A 27,565-nucleotide genomic window follows, 5' to 3' on the forward strand; every position below is an offset into this window, starting at 1 on the left:
AACGTATTAAAACTTGTTACAAATGATGGAGTCACGCATGATTCACCAAATGATATTTTGAAAGAGGAAGTAAAGTACGTTAAGAATATATTTTCGTTTCAGGCTCCTCCATCTCCACTAATTGAAACTATTTGTATGGATTTTTTTCCTATTAATAATGTAAAATTAACATCTGTACAGAAAGACTCATGTGAAGGCCTAATTACAGAGGAGGAACTACTTGATGCAATTGGGGCCTTTAAGGATGGGAAAACTCCAGGACTGGATGGCATACCAGTGGAAGTATACAAACATTTTTTTGATATACTCAAAGGACCATTATTAGCTTGTTTTAACCACTCCTATATAAATGATAGATTATCAGACACGCAACAAGAAGGTGTGATATCATTATTACTGAAACAGGACCCAAGTGGTATATATAAAGATCCAGTCCATTTAAAAAATTGGAGACCTCTTACACTTCAGTGTTGTGATGCAAAAATCCTAGCAAAATGCTTGGCGCATAGAATAAAAAAAGTTTTGTCAGATATTATTCATCCTAATCAGACAGGTTTTTTACATGGACGATACATTGGAGATAATATAAGGCAAGTACTGGAAACAATAGAACACTATGAAATATCGGGGACACCAGGCCTGGTTTTCATAGCTGATTTTGAAAAGGCTTTTGATAAAGTACGACGGGAGTTTATATATAAATGTCTAGAATATTTCAATTTTGGGGAATCTCTTATAAAATGGGTAAAAATTATGTATAGTAACCCTAGGTGTAAAATAGTAAATAATGGCTACATCTCAGAAAGTTTTAAACTATCTAGAGCAGTAAAACAAGGTTGTCCACTATCGGCATATCTATTTATTATTGCCATCGAAATGTTAGCTGTTAAAATTAGATCAAACATTAATATTAAGGGATTAGAAATCCAGGGCCTAAAAACTAAGGTGTCATTGTACGCTGATGATTCATGTTTTCTTTTAAAACCACAACTAGAATCTCTCCACGGCCTCTTAGAGGATCTAGATACATTTGCTATCCTCTCTGGATTAAAACCAAATTATGATAAATGTACCATATTACGTATTGGATCACAAAATAATACACATTTTACATTGCCATGTAGTTTACCAATTAAATGGTCGGACGGTGATGTGGACATACTCGGTATATAAATCCCAAAAGAAAGAAATGATCTCACTCCAATAAATTTTTATAGAAAGTTAGCAAAAATAGATAAGATCGTGCTACCATGGAAAGGAAAATACCTGTCTATCTGTGGGAAAATCACCCTGATTAACTCTTTAATCATATCACAGTTTACCTATTTGCTTATGGTTTTGCCTACACCTAGTGACCTGCTTTTTAAATTATATGAACAAAAAATATTCAATTTTATTTGGAACAGCAAGCCAGATAAAATTAAAAGGGCCTATTTATATAACGAATATGAATTCGGAGGGCAGGAATTATTAAATATTAAAGCATTAGACCTCTCACTAAAGGCATCAGTCATACAAAAGTTATACTTAAATCCAAACTGGTTCTCTAGTAGATTGGTACGAATGTCTCATCCTATGTTCAAGAAGGGCCTTTTTCCCTTTATTCAGATTACACCTGCTCACTTTCGGTTGCTTGAAAAGGAAATAATCTCCAAAATATCTTTATTTTTTAAACAAGCCTTAGAAAGTTGGTTGCAATTTCAGTTTAATCCACCTGAAAGGACGGAACAAATAGTACAACAAATCTTGTGGTTAAATTCAAATATAGTAATTGATAAAAAAAACTGTATTTATCGAAGAAATGTTTAAAAAAGGTATAATTTTTGTGAATGATATCATAAATAGGACTGGTGGAGTAATGTCACACATGCAGCTAACACAGACATATGGAAATGTCTGCTCTACCCAAAATTACAACCAATTAATTGCAGCATTACCACAAAAATGGAAGAGGCAGGTGGAAGGGGATAAAAGTAAGGAACTTGTATGTCGGCCTTATATTAAAGAACATAAATGGTTAAAGAAAAGTGTGATAAATAAAAACATATACCAATTTCATTTAAGGGCCAAAAAACTTACAGCTGTGCCATATAAATTGCAAAATAGTTGGGAAGAGATTTTCGATGTACCCATTCCATGGCACATGGTTTATGAATTGATACGCAAAACAACGCCGGATTCAAAACTTCGAATTTTTCAATTTAAATTATTGTACAAAATTCTTGCAACTAATAGAATGTTATATATATGGGGGATACAATCTTCCCAGCTCTGTAGATTCTGCTGTGAGGAGGCAGAGTCATTAGACCATTTATTTTGGTATTGTCCGCATGTAGCTCGTTTTTGGTCACAGGTCCAGGAATGGTTGAAGAATTGCAACATTTGCGTAGAACTAACGCTACAGATAGCAATACTGGGGGATTTGAAAAGCCATAGTCAATCAATCAATAATATAATAATTATTTTAGCAAAAATGTTTATTTTTAATTTACAATCCGTGGAAGCTATGAGAATAGGAAGATTCAAATCTTTTGTGAAGCATCACAGCACAATTGAAAAATGTATGGCAAATAAAAATCCGAAATGGATGATGTTGGAAGATAGATGGGAAAGGTTGAGTGGAGCTGAAGGGTGGGACTAATAACAAGATAAACAATGTAGGGCATACGGGATCTGTGAAATGTGTATAGGTGCGGAGCTATTGTGAAATAGCACAGTTACAAGTGGAAATCAAACTGGATGGACAACAGAAATAGAGGAAGGACTAAGAACAAACAAGAGAGAACTATTATAAAGTAGACTGTGTCTGTAAAATGTGTATAAGATGTATAAATTGAAGGTAAAAACAGAAATGTTTATCAGTTTACTCCAATTGGGGGATCGGTGGTAGGGTTTGCGGGGAATAATAATAAAGGTATACTCTTTAAAAAAAGTATGTATGTCTATGTAGGTATGTGTATGTATATATGTGTACATGTATGCATACGTGAATGGATATATATATATTTACCCCAAAAAATATGGGGGATTGGAAATGATGCAGACAATTACATTGGAAGCAACATTCTTTCCGCAATATTAAGCTGATCCACCCCCCCCCCCCCCCCCCCCAAAAAAACAAAACAAAAAAAAAACGTTAGGGTAACATCAGCGTTGGGGTTAGGGTAACATCAGCGTTAGGGTCACATCAGCGTTGGGTTAGGGTAACATCAACGTTAGGGTAACATCAGCATTGGGGTTAGGGTAACATCAGCGTTGGGGTTAGGGTAACATCAGCGTTGGGGTTAGGGTAAAATCAGAGTTAGGGTAACATCAGCATTGGGGTAACATCAGCGTTAGGGTCAGGGTAACATCAGCTTTGGGGTTAGGGTAACATCAGCGTTGGGGTTAGGGTAAAATCATGCTTGGGGTTAGGGTAACATCAGAATTGGGGTTAGGGTAACATCAGCATTGGGGTCAGGGTAACATCAGCGTTGGGGTCAGGGTCACATCAGCGTTGGGGTTAGGGTAACATCAGCGTTGGGGTCAGGGTCAGGGTAACATCAGCGTTGGGGTAGGGTAACATCATCGTTGGGGTAAGGGTAACATCAGCGTTGGGGTTAGGGTAACATCAGCGTTGGGGTTTGGGTAACATCAGCGTTGGGGTTAGGGTAACATCAGCGTTGGGGTTTGGGTAACATCAGCGTTGGGGTTTGGGTAACATCAGCGTTGGGGTTTGGGTAACATCAGCGTTGGGGTTTGGGTAACATCAGCGTTAGGGTCAGGGTAACATCAGAGTTGGGGTCAGGGTTAGGGTAACATCAGCGTTAGGGTAACATCAGCATTAGGGTAACATCAGGGTTGGGGTTAGGGTCACATCGGCGTTGGGGTTAGGGTCACATCAGCGTTGGGGTTAGGGTCACATCAGCATTGGGGTTAGGGTCACATCAGCGTGAGGGTTAGGGAAACATCAGCGTTGGTGTAACGTTCCTGACCTGTTTTCTGTTGTTTTTGTATGTGTATATGGTCAGGGCGTGAGTTTTGGGTGGGCAGTCTATGTTTTCTGTTTCTATGTTGGTTTTGGGTTGCCTGGTATGGCTCTTAATTAGAGGCAGGTGTTTTGCGTTTTCCTCTAATTGAGAGTCATATTTAGGTAGGGTGTTCTCACTGTTTGTTTGTGGGTGATTGTCTCCTGTGTCGTCGATGTATGTACCATACGGGACTGTTTGGCTGTTCGTTCGTTTTGATGTAGTCTGTTTCCTGTCCGTGAGTTCTACGTTTAGTTAGTTAAGTTCATGTTCAGGTTTCGTCTACGTCGTTTTCTTGTTTTGTAATTTTGTAAGTGTTTTGTTTTCCGTGTCTGTGTAATTGTTTGCACCATACGGGACTGTTACGGTTTGTTCGGTTTATGTAGTCTGTTCCCTATTCGTGCGTTCTTCTTGTTTCATGTAAGTTTGTTGTCTAGGTCTGTCTTCACCGTTTTGTTGTTTTTGTTAGTTGAGTCATTTTCGTGTTTTGTTAAATAAATTATGTCGTTAAACTCCACTGCGCCTTGGTTCGATCACTACTCCTCCTTTTCGACCGAAGAGAAGGAGGACCGCCGTTACAGTTGGGTTCAGGGTTAGGGTAACATCAGCGTTGGGGTCAGGGTTAGGGTACATCGGCGTTAGGGTTCGGGTAAAATCAGCGTTAGGGTAAAATCAGGTTTGGGGTTAGGGTAACATCAGCGTTAGGGTAACATCAGCGTTAGGGTTAGGATAACATCAGGATCGGGGTCAGGGTAACACCAGGATTAGGGTCAGGGTAACATCAGGATTGGGGTCAGGGTTAGCGTAACATCAGCTTTAGTGTAACATCAGCATTGGGGTTAGGGTAACATCAGCGTTGGGGTTAGGGTAACATCTGCGTTGGGGTTAAGGTAACATCTGCGTTGGGGTTAGGGTAACATCTGCGTTGGGGTAACCTCAGTGTTAGGGTTAGGGTAACATCAGCGTTGGGGTAACATCAGTGTTAGGGTTAGGGTAACATCTGCGTTAGGGTAACATCAGTGTTAGGTTTAGGGTTAGGGTAACATCTGCGTTGGGGTTAGGGTAACATCAGCGTTGGGGTAACATCAGCGTTAGGGTAACATCAGCGTTGGGGTAACATCAGCGTTAGGGTTAGGGTAACATCAGCGTTGGGGTCAGGGTTAGGGTAACATCAGCATTAGGGTAACATCAGCGTTGGGGTTAGGGTAACATCAGCATTGGGGTCAGGGTTAGGGTGACATCAGCATTGGGGTCAGGGTTAGGGTGACATCAGCATTGGGGTCAGGGTTAGGGTAACATCAGCATTGGGGTCAGGGTTAGGGTAACATCAGCATTGGGGTCAGGGTTAGGGTGACATCAGCATTGGGGTCAGGGTTAGGGTGATATCAGCATTGGGGTCAGGGTTAGGGTGACATCAGCATTGGGGTCAGGGTTAGGGTAACATCAGCATTGGGGTCAGGGTTAGGGTGATATCAGCATTGGGGTCAGGGTTAGGGTGACATCAGCATTGGGGTCAGGGTTAGGGTGACATCAGCATTGGGGTCAGGGTTAGGGTAACATCAGCAGTAGGGTTAGTGTAACATCAGCATTGGGGTCAGGGTTAGGGTAACATCAGCATTGGGGTCAGGGTTAGGGTAACATCAGCATTGGGGTCAGGGTTAGGGTAACATCAGCAGTAGGGTTAGTGTAACATCAGCGTTGGGGTCAGGGTAACATCAGCGTTGGGGTTAGGGTAACATCAGCGTTAGTTTTAGGGTAACATCAGCGTTAGGGTAACAACAGCGTTAGGGTTATGGTCAGCGTTGGGGTTGGGCTTTGAATAAATGGCATTGAGGTTGAATAAGTATTTATCTATGGAGCAGGCAGTAGAGACAGTACTCACACTCCAGGTCAGGCTCCTTCCCCTGCAGGTAGCGAATGACAGCCTGAAGCTGAGAGTATTTGCGGTGGTGAGGATCAATGTCTGTCTCACAATACGTCCTGAATGGAAAGACAATGGGGTTTTCACTCCATGAAGGGCCATGTAAGGCCAATAAAGTATTACAGTACAACACTCTATCATTTAGAGTGTTACATTTCAGTAAATTTATTTAGGGGATTACATTCCAATAATATATAATTTATAATATTACATTCAATACTTTATTTGTTAGTATTTATCCATGCTTACCACTCATTGGATATGGATAGATCAGGGGACGTCAGGTCATGCAGGCCTGAGTGGAGATTGGATGCAACCAGTAAATAAATTTGATTGTTCTGCAGTAAATGAGTGGCAGAGAGAGTGGCCAGTATCAGTAGAGCAGTGCAGATGCGTGTCAGAGAGAGTGGCCAGTAGCAGTAGAGTGGGGCAGATGAGTGGCAGAGAGAGTGGCCAGTAGCAGTAGAGCAGTGCAGATGCGTGGCAGAGAGAGTGGCCAGTAGCAGTAGAGCGGGGCAGATGAGTGGCCAGTAGCAGTAGAGCAGTGCAGATGCGTGGCAGAGAGAGTGGCCAGTAGCAGTAGAGCGGGGCAGATGAGAGGCAGAGAGAGTGGCCAGTAGCAGTAGGCCAGGGCAGATGAGAGGCAGAGAGAGTGGCCAGCAGCAGTAGAGTGGGGAGACTTACCCTCTTCCACAGAGACTGTCCCCATGAACATCAGCTGTCCGTGACCCCTTGTCAAAACCATACCAAAACTGCAGAGGGAAATACATACAATAAAGGAGTGAGTGAGATGTTCATTGACTTCATTCAATCCAACAGGCCTATGACTACATACCACACTCGCCATCATAGCATCACACTTACCTGAATGGGGTGTCATTGATGGTTGTGTAGAAGTAGTCATTTGTTAAGAACAAAGGCCTTTTCTGTTGTGAAGGGAAAAAATGAGAATTGTGTTATGAGACAGTTGTTAGAATCAATATAGTGTCTCTAGACCTCCAGGTTGACTCCCACAATTTTCAAATGTTCCGGCTTAACACGTCTGTACATAACAGAACATCAGTTTGGCATAGAGGAACTACGACACTGCTTAAGTCACTACCTTATCCGCTTGAATTCAAAATAATTGCTTGATTACAAAATAATTGCTAGCAAGATGGAGATCACGGAGGGTATTTTTAATGAGTGCATTTTGCAAGTATCTAATTTGCATCAACTACCTTCACTTAAACCACTGCAAGATTTTGCCTGCCTCGTTTCCAATTGCGCCGTTCTGTCATGTCTGCCTCATGATTTGTTATGAGAGTTGTCCGTCTGAAGAGCACCTACCCCGGAACAATGTTTCTTCACTTATTGAAGTTGCCAAAAGAGTCCGTCATTGAAAGCAGAACCTAGTCACTGCTGTCGCCTAGGGTTGGGTGTACGAGACTACTATTAATATTCCATTAGGCATAAGGCATTGAGCCACATCTAATCCCCCCACATACACGAGGTCCCACTCACCGCTTTGTCCACTGATGCTCTCACGTTTAAAGACAGAGTGCCCATCTCCCCTTTCACCATGGCTGTCCTTAGCTGGGAAAAACACACACAATAATGCACACAATCACTGTTGACCTTGTATTCAGTTACCTTACCAGCACAATTACCCAAACAGCACTGTTAGAGCCCAGAACATACATGAATATATATTCATACCTAGAAAGGGGTTCTACTGTACAGCGAGAAATAGTAATGGCGTCTTTTGGTAGGCAATAACTCTGCCATTGCTCGTTGGACAAAGCCTATGGGGAAATTAATGGGTTTTTTGGAGGGTTTTTGGATAAACGTCGACAATAAGGTCTGCGATAAACAAAGGCTTAGGAGATCTTCTAGGTTTTGTTCTGAGATAATCTTCAGCAGCTAACATCACTTTTTCAGATTTTTTAAGCATTTATGTAATCAAAATAAGCACATAAAGGCTTCATAATTAATAAAGGTCATGTTAACTGACTGATATTATGTCACGACTTCCATCGAAGTCGGTCCCTCTCCTTGTTCGGGCGGTGTTCGGCGGTCAACGTCACCGGCCTTCTAGACATCACGGATCCATTTTTCATTTTCCATTGGTTTTGTCTTGTCTTCCTTCACACCTGGTTCCAATCCCATCAATTACATGTTGTGTATTTAACCCTCTGTTTCCCCTCATGTCCTTGTCGGAGATTGTTTGCATGTATGTGATGTGCATGTATTATGTTGGTGTGCGACGGGTTTTGTACCCATTTTTGTTATTTTGTACATTTTGTTTTTTTGGAGTTATCAGCATTTATTAAACAACTCCGTTTTTACCAAGTTCGTTCTCCTGCACCTGACTTCCCAGCCACCAACACGCACCCATTACATATTATCTCATAGAACAAAATGTATAAGATCTCCTAAGCCTGTATTAACCTCAGACATTATTTTCGGCTTTTATCCAAAACCCCCATTCTTTCCCCCCATAGGAATAGCTGAACGAACCAGAAGGAGACATTTTTTTTCGGATTACAAGCTGGCAAGCTCTTTTGAAGACATTCAGTGTGTTGTCGGTGGGTTATGTGATATGGTATGTACAGTACATGTGCAATAATCATAGCAGGTAATATCTGTTGGAAAATGTCAATTTTGGGGGGGCCCCTCAACAGCATTTTGAAACCGTCCGTCAAACCACGAAGTCCACCCCTGACTGTACATGTGTATTCAGAGTTTTATTCCTGATTTTATATCCGGTCTCACTTACTCGGTTTTTTGTTGTTGTTCATTGTAAAGTGCTGTAGAAGACCTATGTATTAATATTACTACTATACAACTCACTGTCTCATCTATGTATTAATATTTATACTATATTACCTCATCTGTGTATTAATATTACTGTTACTACTACTGTATACAACCCACTGTCTCATACATGTATTAATGCTACAACTCACTGTCTCATCTATGTATTAATACTACTACACTACTCACTATCTCATCTACGTATTAATATTACTGTTACTAGTACTGTATACTACCCACTGTCTCATCTATGTATTAATACTACTATACTACTCACTATCTCATCTATGCATAAAAATTACTGTTACTACTACTGTATACTACCCACTGTCTCATCTATGTATTAATACTACTACTATACTACTCACTATCTCATCTACGTATTAATATTACTGTTACTAGTACTGTATACTACCCACTGTCTCGTCTATGTATTAATACTACGACTATCTCATCTGTGCATTAAAATTACTGTTACTAATATACTACTCACTGTCTCATCTATGTATTAATATTACTAATATACTACACCATCTCATCTATGCGTTAATATTACTGTTGCTATTATACTACTCACTGTCTCATCTATGTCCTCCCACTCCACCTCAGCCAGGTCCACACTGTTGTAGTTAGGCTTGGGCTTCAGCGTCTTGCCTTCTTTGTACTGTGGGACAGGAAAGGAGGAGATGAGGAAGACGACATGGGTGAAAAGAATCAGGAAGAGGACAGATACAAGTTTTATATAGAACCTCGGCTGTCTGTCGGCTGTCTGTCTGTCTGTAATATGTGTTTATTCTCTAGGCTGAACCAATCACTTAGAACAACTGTGTTTGATGGACATCTCCATGACACGGTATCCTGACTTCAAAGGCTCCATCTCCATGGCAACTGGCTCCAAAAGGAACAAGTAGGCTTATTATTGACCACATAACATGTTTGTTTTCTATGATTTTTATATTGATATGAATATTGATGTGTAGAGTAGAAGTTGGAAGTTTACACACACTTAGGTTGGAGTCATTAAAACTAGTTTTTCAACCACTCCACAACTTTCTTGTTAAAACTTCTTATGGCTGGAGGGGCAGTATCAAATCAAATCATCAAATCAAATTTTATTTGTCACATACACATGGTTAGCAGATGTTAATGCGAGTGTAGCGAAATGCTTGTGCTTCTAGTTCCGACAATGCAGTAATAAGTATTGAGTAGCTTGGATGAAAGGTGCACAGAGGTGCCCATAGTAAACTGCCTGCTCCTCAGTCCCAGTTGCTAATATATGCATATTATTATTCATATTGGTTAGAAAACACTTTGACGTTTCTAATACTGTTTGAATGATGTCTGTGAGTATAACAGAACTCATATGGCAGGCAAAAACCTGAGAAAAAAATCTAAACAGGAAGTGGGAATTCTGAGGTTGGTCGATTTTCAACCAAGACCCTATTGAATACACAGTGGGATACGGCTTCCACTAGATGTCAACAGTCTGTAGAACCTTGTCTGATGTGAAGGGGGGGGGGGGAATGAGAGGGGATTGAGTAAGGTCTATCATGCTCTGACCATGCTCTGACCATGCGCGTTCACATGAGGGAGCTCTGTTCCATCGCACATCTGAAGTCAATGTAATTCTCCGGTTGGAACGTTACTGAAGATTTATGTTAAAAACATTCTAAAGATTGATTCAATACATCGTTTGACATGTTTCTACTGACTGTTATGGAACTTTTTGCCATTTCGTCTGCTTTTAGTGAACGCGCTTCCTGACTTTGGATTTGTTTACCAAACACGCTAACAAAAATAGCTATTTGGACATAAATGATGGACATTACCGAACAAAACGAACATTTCTTGTGGAAGTGGGAGTCTTGGGAGTGCATTCCGATGAAGATCAGCAAAGGTAAGTGAAGATTTATAATGCTTTTTATGAGTTTTGTTGACTGCACAATTTGGCAGGTAACCTTTTGTGGCTGAACCCTGTTCTCAGGTTATTGAATATTGTGCTTTTGCCCGTAAAGCTATTTGAAATCTGACACAGCGGTTGCATTAAGAACAAGTTTATCTTTAATTCTATGTAAAACATGTATCTTTCATCAAAGTTTATGATGAGTATTTATGTTATTTGACGTGGCTCTCTGCAATTTCTCCGGATATTTTGGAGGCATTTCTGAACATGGCGCCAATGTAAACTGAGGTTTTTGGATATAAATATGAACTTAATCGAACAAAACATATATGTATTGTGTAACATGAAGTCCTGTGAGTGTCATCTGATGAAGATCATCAAAGGTTAGTGATTAATTCTATCTCTATTTCTGCTTTTGTGACTCCTGTCTTTTGTCTTTGTCTGGAAAAATGACTGTGTTTGTCTGTGATTTTGCGGTGACCTAACATAAACGTTTGTGGTGCTTTCGCTGTAAAGCCTATTTGAAATCAGACACTTTGGTGGGATTAACAACAAGATTACCTTTAAAATGGTATTAAATACATGTATGTTTGAGGACTTTCACTGGCTGTTGTCACATCATCCCGTTAACGGGATTGCAGCCATAAGAAGTTTTAACAAACTATAGTTTTGGCAAGTCGGTTAGGACATCTACTTTGTGCATGACACAAGTAATTTTTCTAACAATTGTTTACAGACAGATTATTTCACTTATAATTCATTGTATCACAATTCCAGTGGGTCAGAAGTTTACATTCACTAAGTTGACTGTGCCTTTAAACAGCTTGGAAAATTGCAGAAAATTATGTAATGGCTTTAGAACCTTCTGATAGGCTAATTGACATCATTTGATTCAATTGGAGGTATACCTGTGGATGTATTTCAAGGCCTACCTTCAAACTCAGTTCTATTTGCTTGACATCATTGGAAAATCAAAAGAAATCAGCCTAGACCTCAGAAAAAAATTGTAGACCTCCACGAGTCTGGTTCATTCTTGGGAGTAATTTCCAAATGCCTGAAGGTACCACGTTCATCTGCACAGACAATACTAAGCAAGTATAAATACCATGGGACCACGCAGCCGTCATACCGCTCAGGAAGGAGACGCGTTCGGTCTCCTAGAGATGAACGTACTTTGATGCGAAAAGTGCAAATCAATCCCAGAACAACAGCAAAGCACCCAGTGAAGATGCTGGAGGAAACAGGTACAAAAGTATCTATTTCCACCGTAAAACAAGTCCTATATCGACATAACCTGAAAGGCCGCTCAGCAAGGAAGAAGCCACTGCTCCAAAACCGCATAAAAAAGCCAGACTACGGATTGCAACAGCACATGGGGACAAAGATCGTACTTTTTGGAGAAATGTCCTCTGGTCTGACGAAACAAAAAATGTACTGTTTGGCCATAATGTCCATCGTTATGTTTGAAGGAAAAAGGGGGAGGCTTGCAAGCCGAAGAACACCATCCCAACTGTGAAGCACAGGGGTGGCAGCATCATGTCGTGGGGGTCTTTTGTGGCAGGAGGGACTGGTGCACTTCACAAAATAGATGGCATCATGAGGAGGAACATTTACATATATATATTGAAGCAACATCTCAAGACAGCAGTCAAGAAGTAAAGGCTTGCTCACAAATGGGTCTTCCAAATGGACATTGACCCCAAGCATACTTCCAAAGTTGCAGCAAAATGGCTGAAGGACATCAAAGTCAAGGTATTAGAGTGGCCATCACAAAGCCCTGACCTCAATCCTATAGAAAATTTGTGGCAGAACTGAAAAAAGCATGTGCGAGCAAGGAGGCCTACAAACCTGACTCAGTTACACCAGCTCTGTCAGGAGGAATGGGCAAAAATTCACCCAATTTATTGTGGGAAGCTTGTGGAAGGCTACCTGAAACGTTTGACCCAAGTTAAACTATTTAAAGGCAATGCTACCAAATACTAATTGAGTGTATGTACACTTCTGACCCACAGTGAATGTGGTGAAAGAAATACATGCTGAAATAAATCATTCTCTCTACTATTATTCTGACATTTCACATTCTTAAAATAAAGTGGTGATCGATGTGCAATTGATGTGTATAGTGTATATTGAAGTGTAATTGATGTGTATTCATGTGTATACAGGGCTCATCTGTGAAAGAGACCTTGGTCTCAGCATGACCCCCTGTCAAAATAAAGGTTAAATAAAACAGAAAATAACACCCAGAATCACATTTTATGGTTGCCTGGGAGGGACAAGCTGAAGTTGCCCAATAAGAAAGGCTTTTTTTCATTATCTGTTGTAAAACATTTTGTCTACGGTGTACACTAATGAATACAACCCTCCACTGTGCTGCTCTAGGTGTTTAGCACGAGGCTGTCATCTGAGACTCTTTAACCATTTAAATTATTCATGCTCTGTTCAATAACCAATCAGTGACCCCACACAAAATCTGCAAATTGAACATTGAGATGGTCTTTAGGTTAGACTCTTTGGACTGTTTGAGTGTGGCCACTGACTGTTTGAGTGTGGCCACTGACTGTTTGAGTGTGGCCACTGACTGTTTGAGTGTGGCCACTGACTGTTTGAGTGTGGCCACTGACTGTTTGAGTGTGACCACTGACTGTTTGAGTGTGACCACTGACTGTTTGAGTGTGGCCACTGACTGTTTGAGTGTGGCCACTGACTGTTTGAGTGTGGCCACTGACTGTTTGAGTGTGGCCACTGACTGTTTGAGTGTGACCACTGACTGTTTGAGTGTGGCCACTGACTGTTTGAGTGTGGCCACTGACTGTTTGAGTGTGGCCACTGACTGTTTGAGTGTGGCCACTGACTGTTTGAGTGTGGCCACTGACTGTTTGAGTGTGACCACTGACTGTTTGAGTGTGGCCACTGACTGTTTGAGTGTGGCCACTGACAAGAACGAAGAATTTAAAAACACAATGTGCCTTGCACCACCCTCCAACATCCTAAGCTCAACAATACTGCATGCTCTTCCTACATCTCACACCATCTCAACAGGACGACTGTCCAATAGGAGCTTGATCTATCTGCCTGTTATTTGTGGCATATTGCTGCATGGAAAACATGTTTCTGTCTGATTCTTTTCATTATTTTTTCATTATCTACCTTCACATGGGATTGATGAGACTTAAACGTCTGGCAGCTGTCCTACACCTTACTAAACAATCTGTTGATCTGCTACACTCAGCGTTCCCTTTATTGTACTATCTTCTGTTCTGATGTACTGTGATTTTGGAGGTTGGTGGAAGGCATATTGTGTTTTTACGGCTATTGTGTTTTTAAATTCTTAGGTGACTCTGGCACTCATAGCGATAGAAATATACGTGCTTATTTGCCACAACATCAACTAGCTGAGAATAATAACTTCCAGGAATGTGCGACTTGCTTTGGGGCTAATCGGGGTGCTGAGTTCTACTGTTGGTAGTAATCATCACCTAGTCCAGCTCAACCTGTGACAGAGTACCTTTAACAGAGCCACTGCACAGCTGCTCTGTAAGCCTAGAATTGTGGGTGTATACACTACCATTCAAAAGTTTGGGGTCACTTAGAAATGTCCTTGTTATTGAAAGAAAAGCACATTTTTTTCCATTAAAATAACATGAAATACAGTGTAGACATTGTGAATGTTGTTAATGACTATTGTAGCTGGAAGTGGATAATTTTAATGGAATATCTACATAGGCGTACAGAGGCCCATTATCAGCAACCATCACTCCTGTGTTCCAATGACACGTTGTGTTAACTAATCCAAGTTTAACATTTTAAAAAGGCTAATTTATCATTAGAAAACCCTTTTGCAATTATGTTATCACAGCTGAAAACTGTTGTTCTGATTAAAGAAGCAATACAACTGGCCTTCTTTAGACTAGTTGAGTATCTGGAGCATCAGCATTTGTCGGTTCGTTTACAGGCTCCAAATGGCCAGAAACAAAGCACTTTCTTTTGAAACTCATCAGGCTAGTCCATGCGAGAAATTGCCAAGAAACTGAAGATATCGTACAACGCTGTGTACTACTCCCTTCAAAGAACAGCACAAACTGGCCCTAACCAGAATAGAAAGAGGAGTGGGAGGCCCCAGTGCACAACTGAGCAAGAGGACAAGTACATTAGAATGTCTAGTTTGAGAAACAGATGCCTCACACGTCCTCAACTGTCCTCAACTTATTACAGGTATAAGTGTTCAGGTGAGTGCTGCAGTCCACTGGATATATTGTGGGACAAACATCCTATATGTGCTTCTAATAAGGTTACATGTTTGAAGTGTGTGTTCAAGTGTTTGCGTCTGATCCCTATATGTTTAAGGATGTTGCAGAGTTGCTTCTCTCGTCTTACACTGCTCAGTGAAGTGTCTTTCGTTGTGATTGATCTTATTCCACTGTTTTAATATTTTATGTTTTTGTCTCAGAATTCTACAACTTCAAATCTACATTATTAACTCTATAAATAAAAATGGAAATAAAGCAACAGTGTAGAAGTGTGATAATTATTGTTTATTAGTTGAATGAATAGTCTAGGCAGCCTAAAACAAACACTAAAAGTATATGAAAGATTTCAAATGGGATTTGAAACCAGGTCAGAGTAGTAGTAGTATTAGTGGTAGTTTTTACTGTGGTAGTAGTACTGGTGACTGCAGTCGTAACTATAGTATTAGAAATAGGGACTGTAGTAGTATTAGTAGTGACGAGGGTTGCAACATTTTGGGAACTTTCAATAAATTCCCTAGTTTTCCATAAATCCTGGTTGGAGGATTACGGAATTCCTGCTTATTCCCTCCAGATTCCGGGAATCCACCAACTGGGATTTCGGCAAAACCACAGAATTTATTGAAAGTTCCCGGAATAACGCAACCCTACTAGTGACTATAGTCGGAAGCAAGCGTAAGCTCTACAGCGGTTGGACTCACCAGAGGTCGTAGGTCAGGGTGTGCCAGGATGTACCCGTTGTTGGTGATGAGGAAAGCGTAACCATGGGGACCCAGCCTATATCTGGGAGCCAGCTTCATTACCTCCAACAGGGGGATGTCAGAACCCACCACCCCCAGCAGGATCCCATGGCTCAGCTGGAGGAGAAGGGGAGAGGAGGATTTATAAGACTTCTAATGGCACAACAACTACAGTAACATGTCACTGCAGTACAGATGCATTATGCACACAGTGAACTGCTTGACCAGGTTCAAATATACAACACCAGTCAAATGTATGGATACATACTCATTCAAGGGTTTTTCTTTATTTTTACTATTTTATATATTGTAGAATAATAGGGAAGACATCAAAACTATGAAATAACACATATGGAATCATGTAGTATCCAAAAAAGTGTTCAACAAATCAAAATATATTTTAAATTTGAGATTCTTCAAAGTATTCACCCTTTGCCTTGATGACAGCTTTGCACACTCTTGGCATTCTTTCAACCAGCTTCATGAGGTAGTCACCAGGAATGCATTTCAATTAAATTCTATTTTTATTTAACCTTTAACTAGGCAAGCCAGTTAAGAACAAATTCAATTAACAGGTGTGTCTTGTTAAAAGTTCATTTGTGGAATTCCTTTCTTTCTTAATGCATTTGAGCCATTCAGTTGTGTTGTAACAAGGTAGGAGTGGTGTACAGAAGATAGCCCTATTTGGTAAAAATACCAAGTCCATACTATGGCAAGAACAGCTCAAATAAGCAAAGAGAAACGACAGTCCATCATTACTTTAAGACATGAAGGTCAGTCAATGCGGAACATTTCAAGAACTTTGAAAGTTTCTTCAAGTGCAGTCGCAAAAACCATCAAGCGCTATGATGAAACTGGCTCTCATGAGGACCACCACAGGAAAGGAAGACCCAGAGTTACCTCTACTGCAGAGGTTAAGTTCATTAGAGTTAACTCCACCTCATATTGTAGCCCAAATAAATGCTTCACAGAGTTCAAGTAACAGACACATCTCAACATCAACTGTTCAGAGGAGACTACCTGAATCAGGCCTTCATGGTCGAATTTCTGCAAAGAAAGCAATACTAAAGGACACCAATAATAAGAAGAGACTTGCTTGGGCCAAGAAACACTAGAAATGGACATTAGACCGATGGAAATCTGTGGCTACTTTGAAGAATCTGAAATATAAATTATATTTTGATTTGTGTAATACTTTTTTGGTTACTACATGATTCCATATGTGTTATTTCATAGTTTTGATGTCTTCACTATTATTCTACAATGTAGAAAATAGTAAAAATAAAGAAAAACCCTGAATGAGTAGGTGTGTCCAAACGTTTGACTGGTACTGTACCTCACATACCTTTTATAGCTCTAGATTACTACAGTTGTAACAGGCTATTGGGGAAGAATAGTCTGGTGCCTCAAAGGGACTACTACAATTACAACTTCTAACTGTTATTACTTTGATTACCACCATTCCTATGTTAAATATACATTTAAATCTAACATAGGCTTTTAGTCCACTGACCGTCTCTTTCTTCTTGCTGAAGACGGGCATTGCCACCGTGGTCATGAGAAGTAAACTTTGAGCCTTTGTGGCGAAGAGCTGGAGGAATAATTGCAGCATTAGTACATATTTATGCATCAGAAATAACGTTTTGTTTATCCTAAACAAATCAAAAAGCTGTTGGTTCTGGTACTACTCCTACTTGTTAACTTCTAATACCTGCAATTAAGACTCGTTACGCTAGAGGGTGCCATACTACTGCAACTGGTGACAGCCAATCGAAAGCTTGGGAGACTGCGTTCACTATTACCACAAGGCCTAAACAGAAGAGGACTACACTAAAAGGGATTCCCTATCAGATAAGATGTATTTCCCACAGTCTCTTTTTACCTCCTTCGTATTGGGTAGCTGTCAGTGTGAGTGAGTGAGGGTCAGGTCCGGTGATAGAGGTGAGGTGAGATGAGAGAATGAGCACAGTAGCAGGACAGAAGACAAATACAGGGAGGAGTCATAAACTACACAGACACACAGAATGAATGAACTAATGTAACTGACAGCACACCATGATAATACAGTAGACAGTTGACTTTCAAACAGGACAGTGTGAGGTGACAAACGTGGTTAAATGCAACAACAACACGTTGCCTTTGAAGCCAAAGAAAGTGCAGATTTGGATCCTGGAAGAAAAGGCAGAATGTACTGCAGTTAACAGGCAAAGCCCACTGGGTAAGTATAGCTGCCGTACTCACCACAGTGTCCATGTAAGCCTCGGTCCAGATTATGTCATGATTGTGATTGATGACCATTGGTCGGCTCAGGACGTGAAGGTACTCCATGACATTCTCCTGCACATCAGCCAGAGTGGAGATGTGTGTGTAGTAACCCTTGTTGTTGCAGGCGATCCACTTGGTGTTGTCCGCAAAGGTCATCTCTCTGCCAATAAGGTAAGTGAAGAGGCGCACCTGAAAGAGACAGTATCGGAGACTGATATTCAATTCAGTCAGTTCATTAAGTAAATACTGAACATATTAAACCGATATGGCTGTTAAAGTGATGTCATCAAAATACCTTGCTGTTCAGGGGAAGTAGGGAAATAGAAAATAGAATTACAGAAGAATTTACGTGTATTGTTAGATATTACTGCACTGTTGGAGCGAGGAACACAAGCATTTCGCTGCACCGGCAATAACATCTGCTAAATATGTGTATGCGACCAATTAAATGTTATTACATTTTGTTTTAATGTACCGTAAATAGGTATTACTGTAGGTCAAGTGTGTATGTAGTTATTCATATGGAGAAAATATTGGATATACCCTACAGTACCCTGCGATCAGGCCAGTTGAACTCTTCAAACACGTCTTTGAAGTCCTCCATGGCTCCATCTGTGATCAGCATGATGGCCTGGTTACACAGGCTGCCCTGGCCCTTGGTCGCAGCCTGGGAGGAAGCACCACACAGTGAAGAACTGAGACTGGGCCAACAGCAAGTGTGTGGAAGTATACGAATGTATGTGAGGGTGTGTGTGTGTGTGTGTGTGTGTGTGTGTGTGTGTGTGTGTGTGTGTGTGTGTGTGTGTGTGTGTGTGTGTGTGTGTGTGTGTGTGTGTGTGTGTGTGTGTGTGTGTGTGTGTGTGTGTGTGTGTGTGTGTGTGTGTGTGTGTGTGTGTTGGAAGCAAACCTCGTTCAGGATTTTGAAGGATTCTTTCATGGCCTTTGCAACTTTTCCCTCTCCCTTCACGTGAAGCTCATCCACTAGCACCTTAAAATGCTAGAGAGAGAGAGAGAGAGAGAGAGAGAGAGAGAGAGAGAGAGAGAGAGAGAGAGAGAGACAGAGAGAGAGAGAAAGAGAGAGAGAAAGAGAGAGAGAGAGAGAGAGAGAGAGAGAGAGAGGGGGAGAGAGAGAGAGGGAGAGAGAGAGAGAGAGAGAGAGAGAGAGAGAGAGAGAGAGAGAGAGACCATATTGATGTTCATTTATTTTCCCTTTTGTACTTTAACTATTTGCACATAATATGACGTTTGATATGTCTTTATTCTTTTGGAACTTTTGTGAGTGCAATGTTTACTGTACATTTTTGTATTGTTTATTTAACTTTTGTTTGTTATCTATTTCACTTGCTTTGGCAATGGAAACATATGTTTCCCATGGCAATAAACCCTTCAATTTTCAAACCCTAAATGTAATTGAATTGAGGGAGAGGTCAGCACCTTTTACGGTGAGAAAACAATGTGATCACACTCTTGCTCTTTTGCACCCCAGTAACTCTACTTGCACATCATCATCTGCATATCTATCACTCCAGTGTTAATGCTAAATTGTAATTATTTTGCCTCTATGGTCTATTTATTGCCTACCTCCCTACTCTTCTACATTTGCACACACTGTACATATATTTTTTTATTGTGCTATTGACTGTACGTTTGTTTATGTGTAACTCTGTGTTGTTGTTTTTGTCGCACTGCTTTGCTTCATCTTGGCCAGGTCGCAGTTGTAAATGAGAACTTGTTCTCAACTGGCCTACCTGGTTAAATAAAGTTATTATATATATATTTTTTAATTACAGAAATGCAGCACAGCACAGCCTAGCACAGGACATGACAGTGTAAGGTCAAATACACTTGTCCAGTTGACTGAAAACCAAGAGAGTTTTTCATGGCCCCTCTGACCTGGTTGCAGTCTCTGGTTGCTGGCTATAAAGCTATTTGTGACAATTGTATTTAACACACTATTCCAACAGTATTTGATTGATTGAACACTATAATGCAAAAAAGTGTGTAATGTTCCAAGTTTGTTTACTTAACACACCTGGCAACTACACAGGCATGAATTACCTTAACAAAAGAGAGTACTCTAGGTCCTAAGGGTAACCAGAGTGTGAACCTCATTCCTGCGGTTATACCCATCATGGTGCCAGAGGCATACAGAATGTTCGTGAGAGGATCTGGTTGTAGGATATACTGTAGGAGCAGATGCCAGGTGGATAAAACCAAACAGGAAAACATTAGAGCTCTACTCATAAATCACCCCGCTGAAAGTTTACCGGCCAGTTTGCTTGCCTCCCTCCCTCCCTCCCTCCCTCCCTCCCTCCCTCCCTGTCTGTCTGTCTGTCTGTCTGTCTGTCTGTCTGTCTGTCTACCTAACTGCCCACTTACCTGCCTGTCAGTCAGTCAGTCTGCCTACCCAGCCATCACTTAGTTGACTGATTACTGCTATGGTACAGTATATGGACAGAGTGATTGATTGACTGATTTAACATCACTTTTCAGCAGGGGTTGGAGCCGGTTCAAGGAACAGAACCGAAAACCAGAAAATATTGAAGATTTTTGAGGAACAGAATCAGAACAAAGTGATCTATACTGTCCCAGAACAAAACCGTTATTTTAAAAGCATGGAAACCAGTTAATAACATGAATTTATGTTTTGGGCATTTTTTTCCCTTCGCACAAAAAATGCAACAAAGCGTGAATGCAAAGCCCTCACTCAGAAACCTATTCCAGTGTCTGCCTGCCAGCTGAAAATCTTTGCCAGTGTGTGTGCATGTGTAAGGTATCTGCCCCTCCCCCCGAAGCATAGTCTACTGTAGCTACTGAAGTTACAAGCGTGATTCAGAAATTAGGGAGAATGTTTTTTTCAATGCTAGAAAAAAGGGTTCCATAAGGGTTCTTCAGTTGTTGCCATAGGAGAACTCTTTTTGGTTCCAGGTAGAACCCTTTTGGGTTCCATGTAGAACTCTCTGTGGAAAGGGTTCTACTTGGAACCCAAAATTGTTAAACCTGGAACCAAAAGGGTTCTACCTGGAACCAAAAAGGGTTATTCAAAGGGTTCTCCTATGGGGACAGCCAATGAACCCTTTTAGGTTCAAGAGAGCATATTTTTTTCTAAGAGTGTAGTTAAGGATACTACAGTTATCACATTTCACTGTTTGAAGTTCAAAGACATTCAAAGTTCCTTCATAGAAGCCGCTCCTCTGTGGGTATAATTACGTGGGCCTAATTCAGACAAGGCAGGTCATAACAACAAGATGCCCAGCGTTTCAAGCCAAGCCTCCTCCTCCACCCTCTCTCACTCTCTCCACACCCGCACATTTTTTATCGCACCTTGCGCCTTACACTTGTCTGTCTAACGCATGTAAATAGCTTGCCCGCCCCCTAGCAAGCTGCTCTATCCGCCCTGATTGGTCAATTAATTTAGAATTTTGAGGTTTGAAAAGGAACAGAAAGGAATGACATAAACCGTTCGTTCTTTTTGGTATCGAACCGGTTCAGAACTTTATTTTCCTTGTTTGGAACAGTGGAACGTAACAAACTAAACAATGATTATTTTTCAGAATGAAATTATTGGAAAATTATACGGTCCCAAGCCCTGGTTTTCAGGATGTTATCTCTCGCACATTGCACTGCCAGACAAGCCCTGGTTTTCAGGATGTTATCTCTCACACATTGCACTGCCAGACAAGCCCTGGTTTTCAGGATGTTATCTCTCGCACATTGCACTGCCTGACAAGCCCTGGTTTTCAGGATGTTATCTCGCACATTGCACTGCCTGACAAGCCCTGGTTTTCAGGATGTTATCTCTCACACATTGCACTGCCAGACAAGCCCTGGTATCAGGATGTTGTCTCTCACACATTGCACTGCCTGACAAACATACATGTAGTCTACGTACACATTTTGCGAGCTAAAATCATATTGACTTATCAATACATTTTATGCATACATTACATTTCTATATTGGGGCGGCAGGTAGCCTAGTGGTTAGAGTGTTGGACTAGTAACCGAAAGGTTGCAAGATCAAATCCCCGAGCTGACAAGGTAAAAATCTGTGATTCTGCCCCTGAACAAGACAGTTAACCCATTATTCCTACGCCGTCAATGAAAATAAGAATGTGTTCTTAACTGACTTGACTAGTTAAATAAAGGTAAAAATATCATATAAATACATTTGTGTTCTACATATTATAGAATACATATTTTAAAAATGATTCCATCCCTGTCAGTCACACTCCATTACAGTCCCTCTCCACAGATGGTTGTGAATGACGGCTGACCTGGCCTGCTCTCTGATCCACACTGGACCAATGCATGAAGTAGGAACTAGGCCAACAGGTGGAGCCAACTTCTCCACACTTAGCTTAGCAGCATGACTGACAGCCAAGGTGGCCCTTCACGCTCCACCTCCACAGGGGTGTAATGTCATAACAGAACACTTTGAGTTGCTAGAGCCCTGCTGAGAGGTAAGAGGTCTGTGGCTTAGTGGTCACAGATTACCTGAAGAAGATAATGGGCTTACCTCGCGGTTGTCCAAGTCAGCCTGCACCAGGGTGCCTTTGAAGCATGGCTCTACGTAGCGCACGTAGTCAGTGTACTGTGGGGAGAAAAGACAAGGCAGGGCTGTAGTCCTGTCAACAGTGTAACACTGTTGTGATGTAACAGTGTAGTGGTGTAACAGGTAATGTGTGAAGGTGTGATAATGTAATGGGGATGGCTTAGTCAACTGAACACCAACTGAACAACACATGGGAATCACAAGACCCTATGTTTGAGATGTGTTGTTCCATTGGTGCTTAGTGGCAGGAGGAGGGTTGACTCACAGCGATGACGTTGACAAAGTCGTTCTCCCCCAGTGTGTCCAGGATGGTGTTGATGGTGTGCTTGGCGATGGTCATCTTCAGACCCTTCATACTGCCACTGATGTCCACCACGATAATAATGTCCTTTGGTGAGGTGGCAGCCTGGATATACCTGAGGGACAGGGGGAGAGAGAGATGGGGTTACACCATAGTGTTACCATACTATGTGAGGATTCTCTACCTCTACTGTACTTGAGGCTTGTGTGGTCCAGGGTAGAGCACGGTGCACCGCAGGACCATAGGATGGAGGCCCCAGTCAACGGTTCTCTTACTTTCTCGTGCTGCTTCATGAAAAAACGTTCCCCATATAATTCTCAACCCCTTGACATAACGATCCACATTCAATTAAAAAAGCGGTGTAGGCCTACAGCATACGGCACTGTATAACATCCCAACCACAGTGTCCCTCCCTATCAACTTAGTTTCAAAACATGACAAATGTAAATGCACACAAACACACCTTTTGGTATCTACATGTTTATAAATAGGGACATATGGCATCCATGTGAACCCCACTGACCTGGGTATTGAGCTGCTGGTTAAAACCACTTAAGGAGCAGCTTAAAGTATTTCTAGGGGATCAGATCAGACTGTCCTGGCCTGGCCTGTCTGTGTCTTTCTGTGTTGCTGTGCTGCTGTGTTCAGAGCCAAGGGTGCTATCCTTGCCACTAATCTGAAAGTCAGGGGCAGCCCAGGTCCCAGGATACTCTCTACCTGAGTGGAGAGATAGATAGGGCATCCATATACTACCTAAAGCTCATCAACATGGCTTGTTGAATACCTGGAAGCTGGAAATGCTACTGATTGGCCAGTTAAGAGGATATCCTCCCTCGGGCCTAGGGAGACCCCACCGCCTAACAGCAGTGATTGGAGACTCATGCTGGACTGCATACGACGGTAAATCAAGGTCCTGACTCTCAGTTGTCAGTAATTATGTCATGGTACTTGTTGTTGGAGCAGGGTTGATAATCACAGTTTCCATCCCATTCCTTAAACTGCCAGCTCAAGTGTCGTGTGGGTGCAATACATGGCCAAGTCCTAGGACCTACCACATTAGAGCAACATATCCATGGCACTACACACTCTCTTACCACTGGCTAAGTAAAGTAAAGTAGGGTGAATGCTGTAGTGATGTTTTGTTCAATTTTAAAAGCCAAAAAGTAAATAAATGACACCATTAAAATAGATAAAAGCTTGCGTATAGATGTCACATAAGCCTATACAGTCTTAAGGTATATGAGGTCACATGACTTTAATCTCTCTCTCTTAGGAATACCTGGACTAATGACTCTCTAGAGACAGCAGGAGCGGTAGAGATACTCTGAATGATCGGCTATGAAAAGCCAACTGACATCTACTCCTGAGGTGCTGACCTGTTGCACCCTCGACAACCACTGTGATTATTATTATCTGAGCCTGCTGGTCATCTATGAACATTTGAACATCTTGGCCATGTTCTGTTATAATCTCCACCCGGCACAGCCAGAAGAGGACTGGCCACCCCTCATAGCCTGGTTCCTCTCTAGGTTGCTTCCTAGGTTCTAGCCTTTCTAGGGAGTTTTCCTAGCCACCGTGCTTCTACACCTGCATTGCTTGTTGTTTGGGGTTTTACGCTGGGTTTCTGTACAGCACTTTGTGACATCAGCTGATGTAAATAATATAAATAATATGATATAAATAAATACATTTGATTGATTGATGTCTTAGTGTCTAGCTCCTCCCCTTATCATGATAGCAGGAAGTGTCTTACTCTGGTCAAGGTCGATGCCACCCAGAGGCTACTAGTAGATTTACTAATAGCTTACCAGTTACGGTTCCTGCAGTCAAACGCAGCCACACCATTCGAATCTGGAGTCCATTTGATACCTGTATAAAAAATAGTCACACCATCTCTACAGTGAGTAAACATCATGGCATCCATTAAAATCCTACAACATTATATTGAAGTCGACATCTTACAGCCTCCCGAGGCATAGCGTTCTAAAGCACTGCATGAGGCGTCACTACAGACCCGGGTTCGATCCCAGGCTGTGTTGCAGCCGGCCGCGACCGGGAGACCCATGAGGTGGTGCACAGTTGTCCCAGCGTCGTTAGGGTAGGGTTTGGCCGGCTGGGATGTCCTTGTCCCATCGCGCTCTAGCAACTCCTGTGGCAGGCCGGGCGCATGCATGCTGGCATGGTTTCCAGTTGTATGGTGTTTCCTCCAACACATTGGTGCGGCTGGCTTCCTGGGTTAAGCGAACAGTGTGTCAAGAAGCAGTGGCAGGGTAATGTTTTGGAGGATGCACGGCTCTCGACCTTCGCCTCTCCCGAGTCCGTACGGGAGTTGCAGTGATGGGACAAGACTGTAACTACCAATTGGGGGTAAAAACAAATACAGTTGACATCGTAAAACAGATGGTATTCTATGGTTTCTTTTTGATAGTATGTTTTTTGTTTTGCTTTGCTATATTTTCTGTTACGCTATACTCTGGATTTATACACTATTATACCATAGCACTGTTGAATACTCGTTTTTGATTGGCTTGAAGGGCATTCTAGAGCGTGCATTATTTCCCTATAACGCATGGTGTAATTGAATGACTATGAAGTTCATTCTTACATGTTCTATGTTTGTCCTCCTTTTGAAAGCAAAACCCGAAATGAAAACATTATTGGTATTGTTGAATTAGATTTTCAAAATCGCAAGCTAGGATGATGGTTTGGTTAGCTAAGCTAGCAAGTCTGTTTTCTTGGTTATCATAGTAACTACTGTAGCTATCTAGCTAGCTAGTAAACTTGTCACATTTCTACTGGCAAGTTAATACATTTCTAGCGGCAAATATGTTAATTTATAGCCATAGTATGAAAGGAATAATCAACTCAGGGCTCGAAAATGACGCAACTCCGTGAAAGGTTAGTTCCACAACGCTAAGGAATCGTGGAACACACGTTCCACATCATGCATTATCTTCCAGAGAAGGCATAGCCCATCGTTGATTATCCTTTATTAACCAAACTTTTCAATACTCTATTCTGTGCTGCTATCAGTTGTATGGAGCTGACTGAGGGCTCCAAACATGATAGTTCTTTGCTTAGTATTTTTATTTATTTCTAGGCATGTCAGTTAAAAACAAAATTCTTATTTACAATGACAGCCTAGGAACAGTTGGTTAACTGACTTGTTCAGGGGCAGAACAACAGATTTTTACCTTGTCAGCTCAGGGATGCGATCTAGCAACCTTTTGGTTACTGTCCCAATGCTCTAACCACTAGGCTACCCGCCACCCTTTACAGTGGAGGCTGGTGGAAGGAGCTATAGGAGGACAGGCTCATTGTAATGCCTGGAATGGAATGAATGGAACGGAGTCAAACGTGGCTTTCATGTGTTTGATGTGTTTGATACCATTCCAAATATTCCATTCCAGCCAATACAATGAGCCTGTCCTTCTATAGCTCATCCCACCAGTTTCCTCAGGTCTTTTACCAGGGTAGATTCTGAAGAATCCTGAGGAGCTGCCAAAGTACTGCCAGGTGAGGGTGGGGTCTTTCTGGAAGTTGTTCATGAACACGTCATTCAGAGCCTCCGACCAATATATTCCATTGAGGATGTAGGCATCTTTCCACAGAGGAGAAAGAGAGAGCAGCAAATTAATGGGATGGAAAGTGTGACATCACATATAGTAACTGTCACCTGTTTCACTTTAAAGGATGACTAAGCCACACCTAACCCAATTTTCATGCTAATCTCTCATTGAATTCAAAATCTGTATTTCATGCATAGATAAGTTAGGATCTGGACCCAAGGGCCTGAAAACAATTATTGTTTGAACTTCATCACACACACACCTTTGTTGTAGACGTTGGTTGGAACCTGTACGTCACTCTGCATTGTGTTGACTGGCAGGTTGTTGAAATGCTCATTCTTCTCCAGAGGAAACTCACCACCCAGCTCTACAAAGTTACCATCTTCATCTGCTGTGTTCACCAGCATGGAGTTATAGTAGTCAAACTGGAGAAGGCCAGCAGTGGAACGGTGGAAAAGTTACATTCATAAACTATCATTGGAGAATTGTTGTAAGTCGAGTAACATTAGAAGTGTACAGCCTATATTTTATCTGAAAAAGGCTTCTGCTCATAGTATAGTGTGTTTTTGTGGTCATCAAAATGTGCATGATAGTTAGGCATTTCATTTTCTCTATTGTGGTACTGTGGCAAAGGTTTGTGATAATCATAATAGCAGTACTTTGATAAATCTGAGATCTCATATCCCCACAGACAGATAGAATGACAAACCTCTAGCGTTTTGTTGAAGTCGTGGTACAAATCTGCATCCTCCGCAGACTCAGCCAACCTCTAAGGAGAAAATAAAGATATTTATTTAAAGACGTTTCTTAAATCGCCAGCCTAACCACAACACACACGGTAACAGTTCTGTGGATGGTAACTCAGATGGTATGCTGTAGCAGGCGACATCAACTGGCGGCCCGATGGCCAAACCTGGTCCGCAAGGTAATCTAATGTGTTTTAGGTTGTCTTAGTTAAAAGTAAGAAGAAAAAAACACTTGGCCTGAGAGAGACCTCTGACCTCTAACCTCTGTACTCACCTTAACTGACTTCATCTTGGACCCCAGCATTCTCTCCATGTCCTCTGCAAAGTCCCTCACTTGATCTCTCCCATCGATGTCCACTATCTTAATAATGGACTCCACATCTTTGAGTTTCTGTAAAGAGCATGGGAGGGGATATTCAACAACGCCTTCTACTATGATTAATACAATACCTTCGATCATCTGCTTTCCATTTTTGTACAGGAAATAAAATAAAGCTAATGTTTTATTGTCAAACTAC

The 27,565-nt window shown here is 41.5% G+C and overlaps 1 protein-coding gene across 2 annotated transcripts in view; it reads right to left on the reverse strand.

Annotated features, from left to right (window-relative positions):
- LOC129855052 (voltage-dependent calcium channel subunit alpha-2/delta-4-like) overlaps positions 1-27,565 on the reverse strand; it is an 82,181-nt gene that overhangs the window by 40,235 nt on the left and 14,381 nt on the right. The window contains exons 3-21 of one of the 2 annotated variants that reach the window (XM_055922331.1): positions 27,322-27,438; positions 27,011-27,070; positions 26,564-26,726; positions 26,202-26,333; positions 24,541-24,601; positions 22,697-22,847; positions 22,396-22,470; positions 18,787-18,876; positions 18,433-18,546; positions 17,856-18,068; positions 17,497-17,514; positions 17,128-17,205; positions 15,576-15,731; positions 9,302-9,388; positions 7,432-7,503; positions 6,793-6,854; positions 6,613-6,680; positions 6,178-6,223; positions 5,890-5,987 (exon numbers count right to left, since the gene is read on the reverse strand). In XM_055922331.1, the coding sequence (XP_055778306.1) occupies positions 5,890-5,987; positions 6,178-6,223; positions 6,613-6,680; positions 6,793-6,854; positions 7,432-7,503; positions 9,302-9,388; positions 15,576-15,731; positions 17,128-17,205; positions 17,497-17,514; positions 17,856-18,068; positions 18,433-18,546; positions 18,787-18,876; positions 22,396-22,470; positions 22,697-22,847; positions 24,541-24,601; positions 26,202-26,333; positions 26,564-26,726; positions 27,011-27,070; positions 27,322-27,438 (1,861 nt within the window). The remainder of the gene's footprint in view (positions 1-5,889; positions 5,988-6,177; positions 6,224-6,612; positions 6,681-6,792; positions 6,855-7,431; positions 7,504-9,301; positions 9,389-15,575; positions 15,732-17,127; positions 17,206-17,496; positions 17,515-17,855; positions 18,069-18,432; positions 18,547-18,786; positions 18,877-22,395; positions 22,471-22,696; positions 22,848-24,540; positions 24,602-26,201; positions 26,334-26,563; positions 26,727-27,010; positions 27,071-27,321; positions 27,439-27,565) is intronic. The other variant, XM_055922332.1, reaches the window with a different exon arrangement.

Source organism: Salvelinus fontinalis, chromosome 5, assembly GCF_029448725.1.
Source record: "Salvelinus fontinalis isolate EN_2023a chromosome 5, ASM2944872v1, whole genome shotgun sequence".
NCBI lineage: Eukaryota > Metazoa > Chordata > Actinopteri > Salmoniformes > Salmonidae > Salvelinus > Salvelinus fontinalis.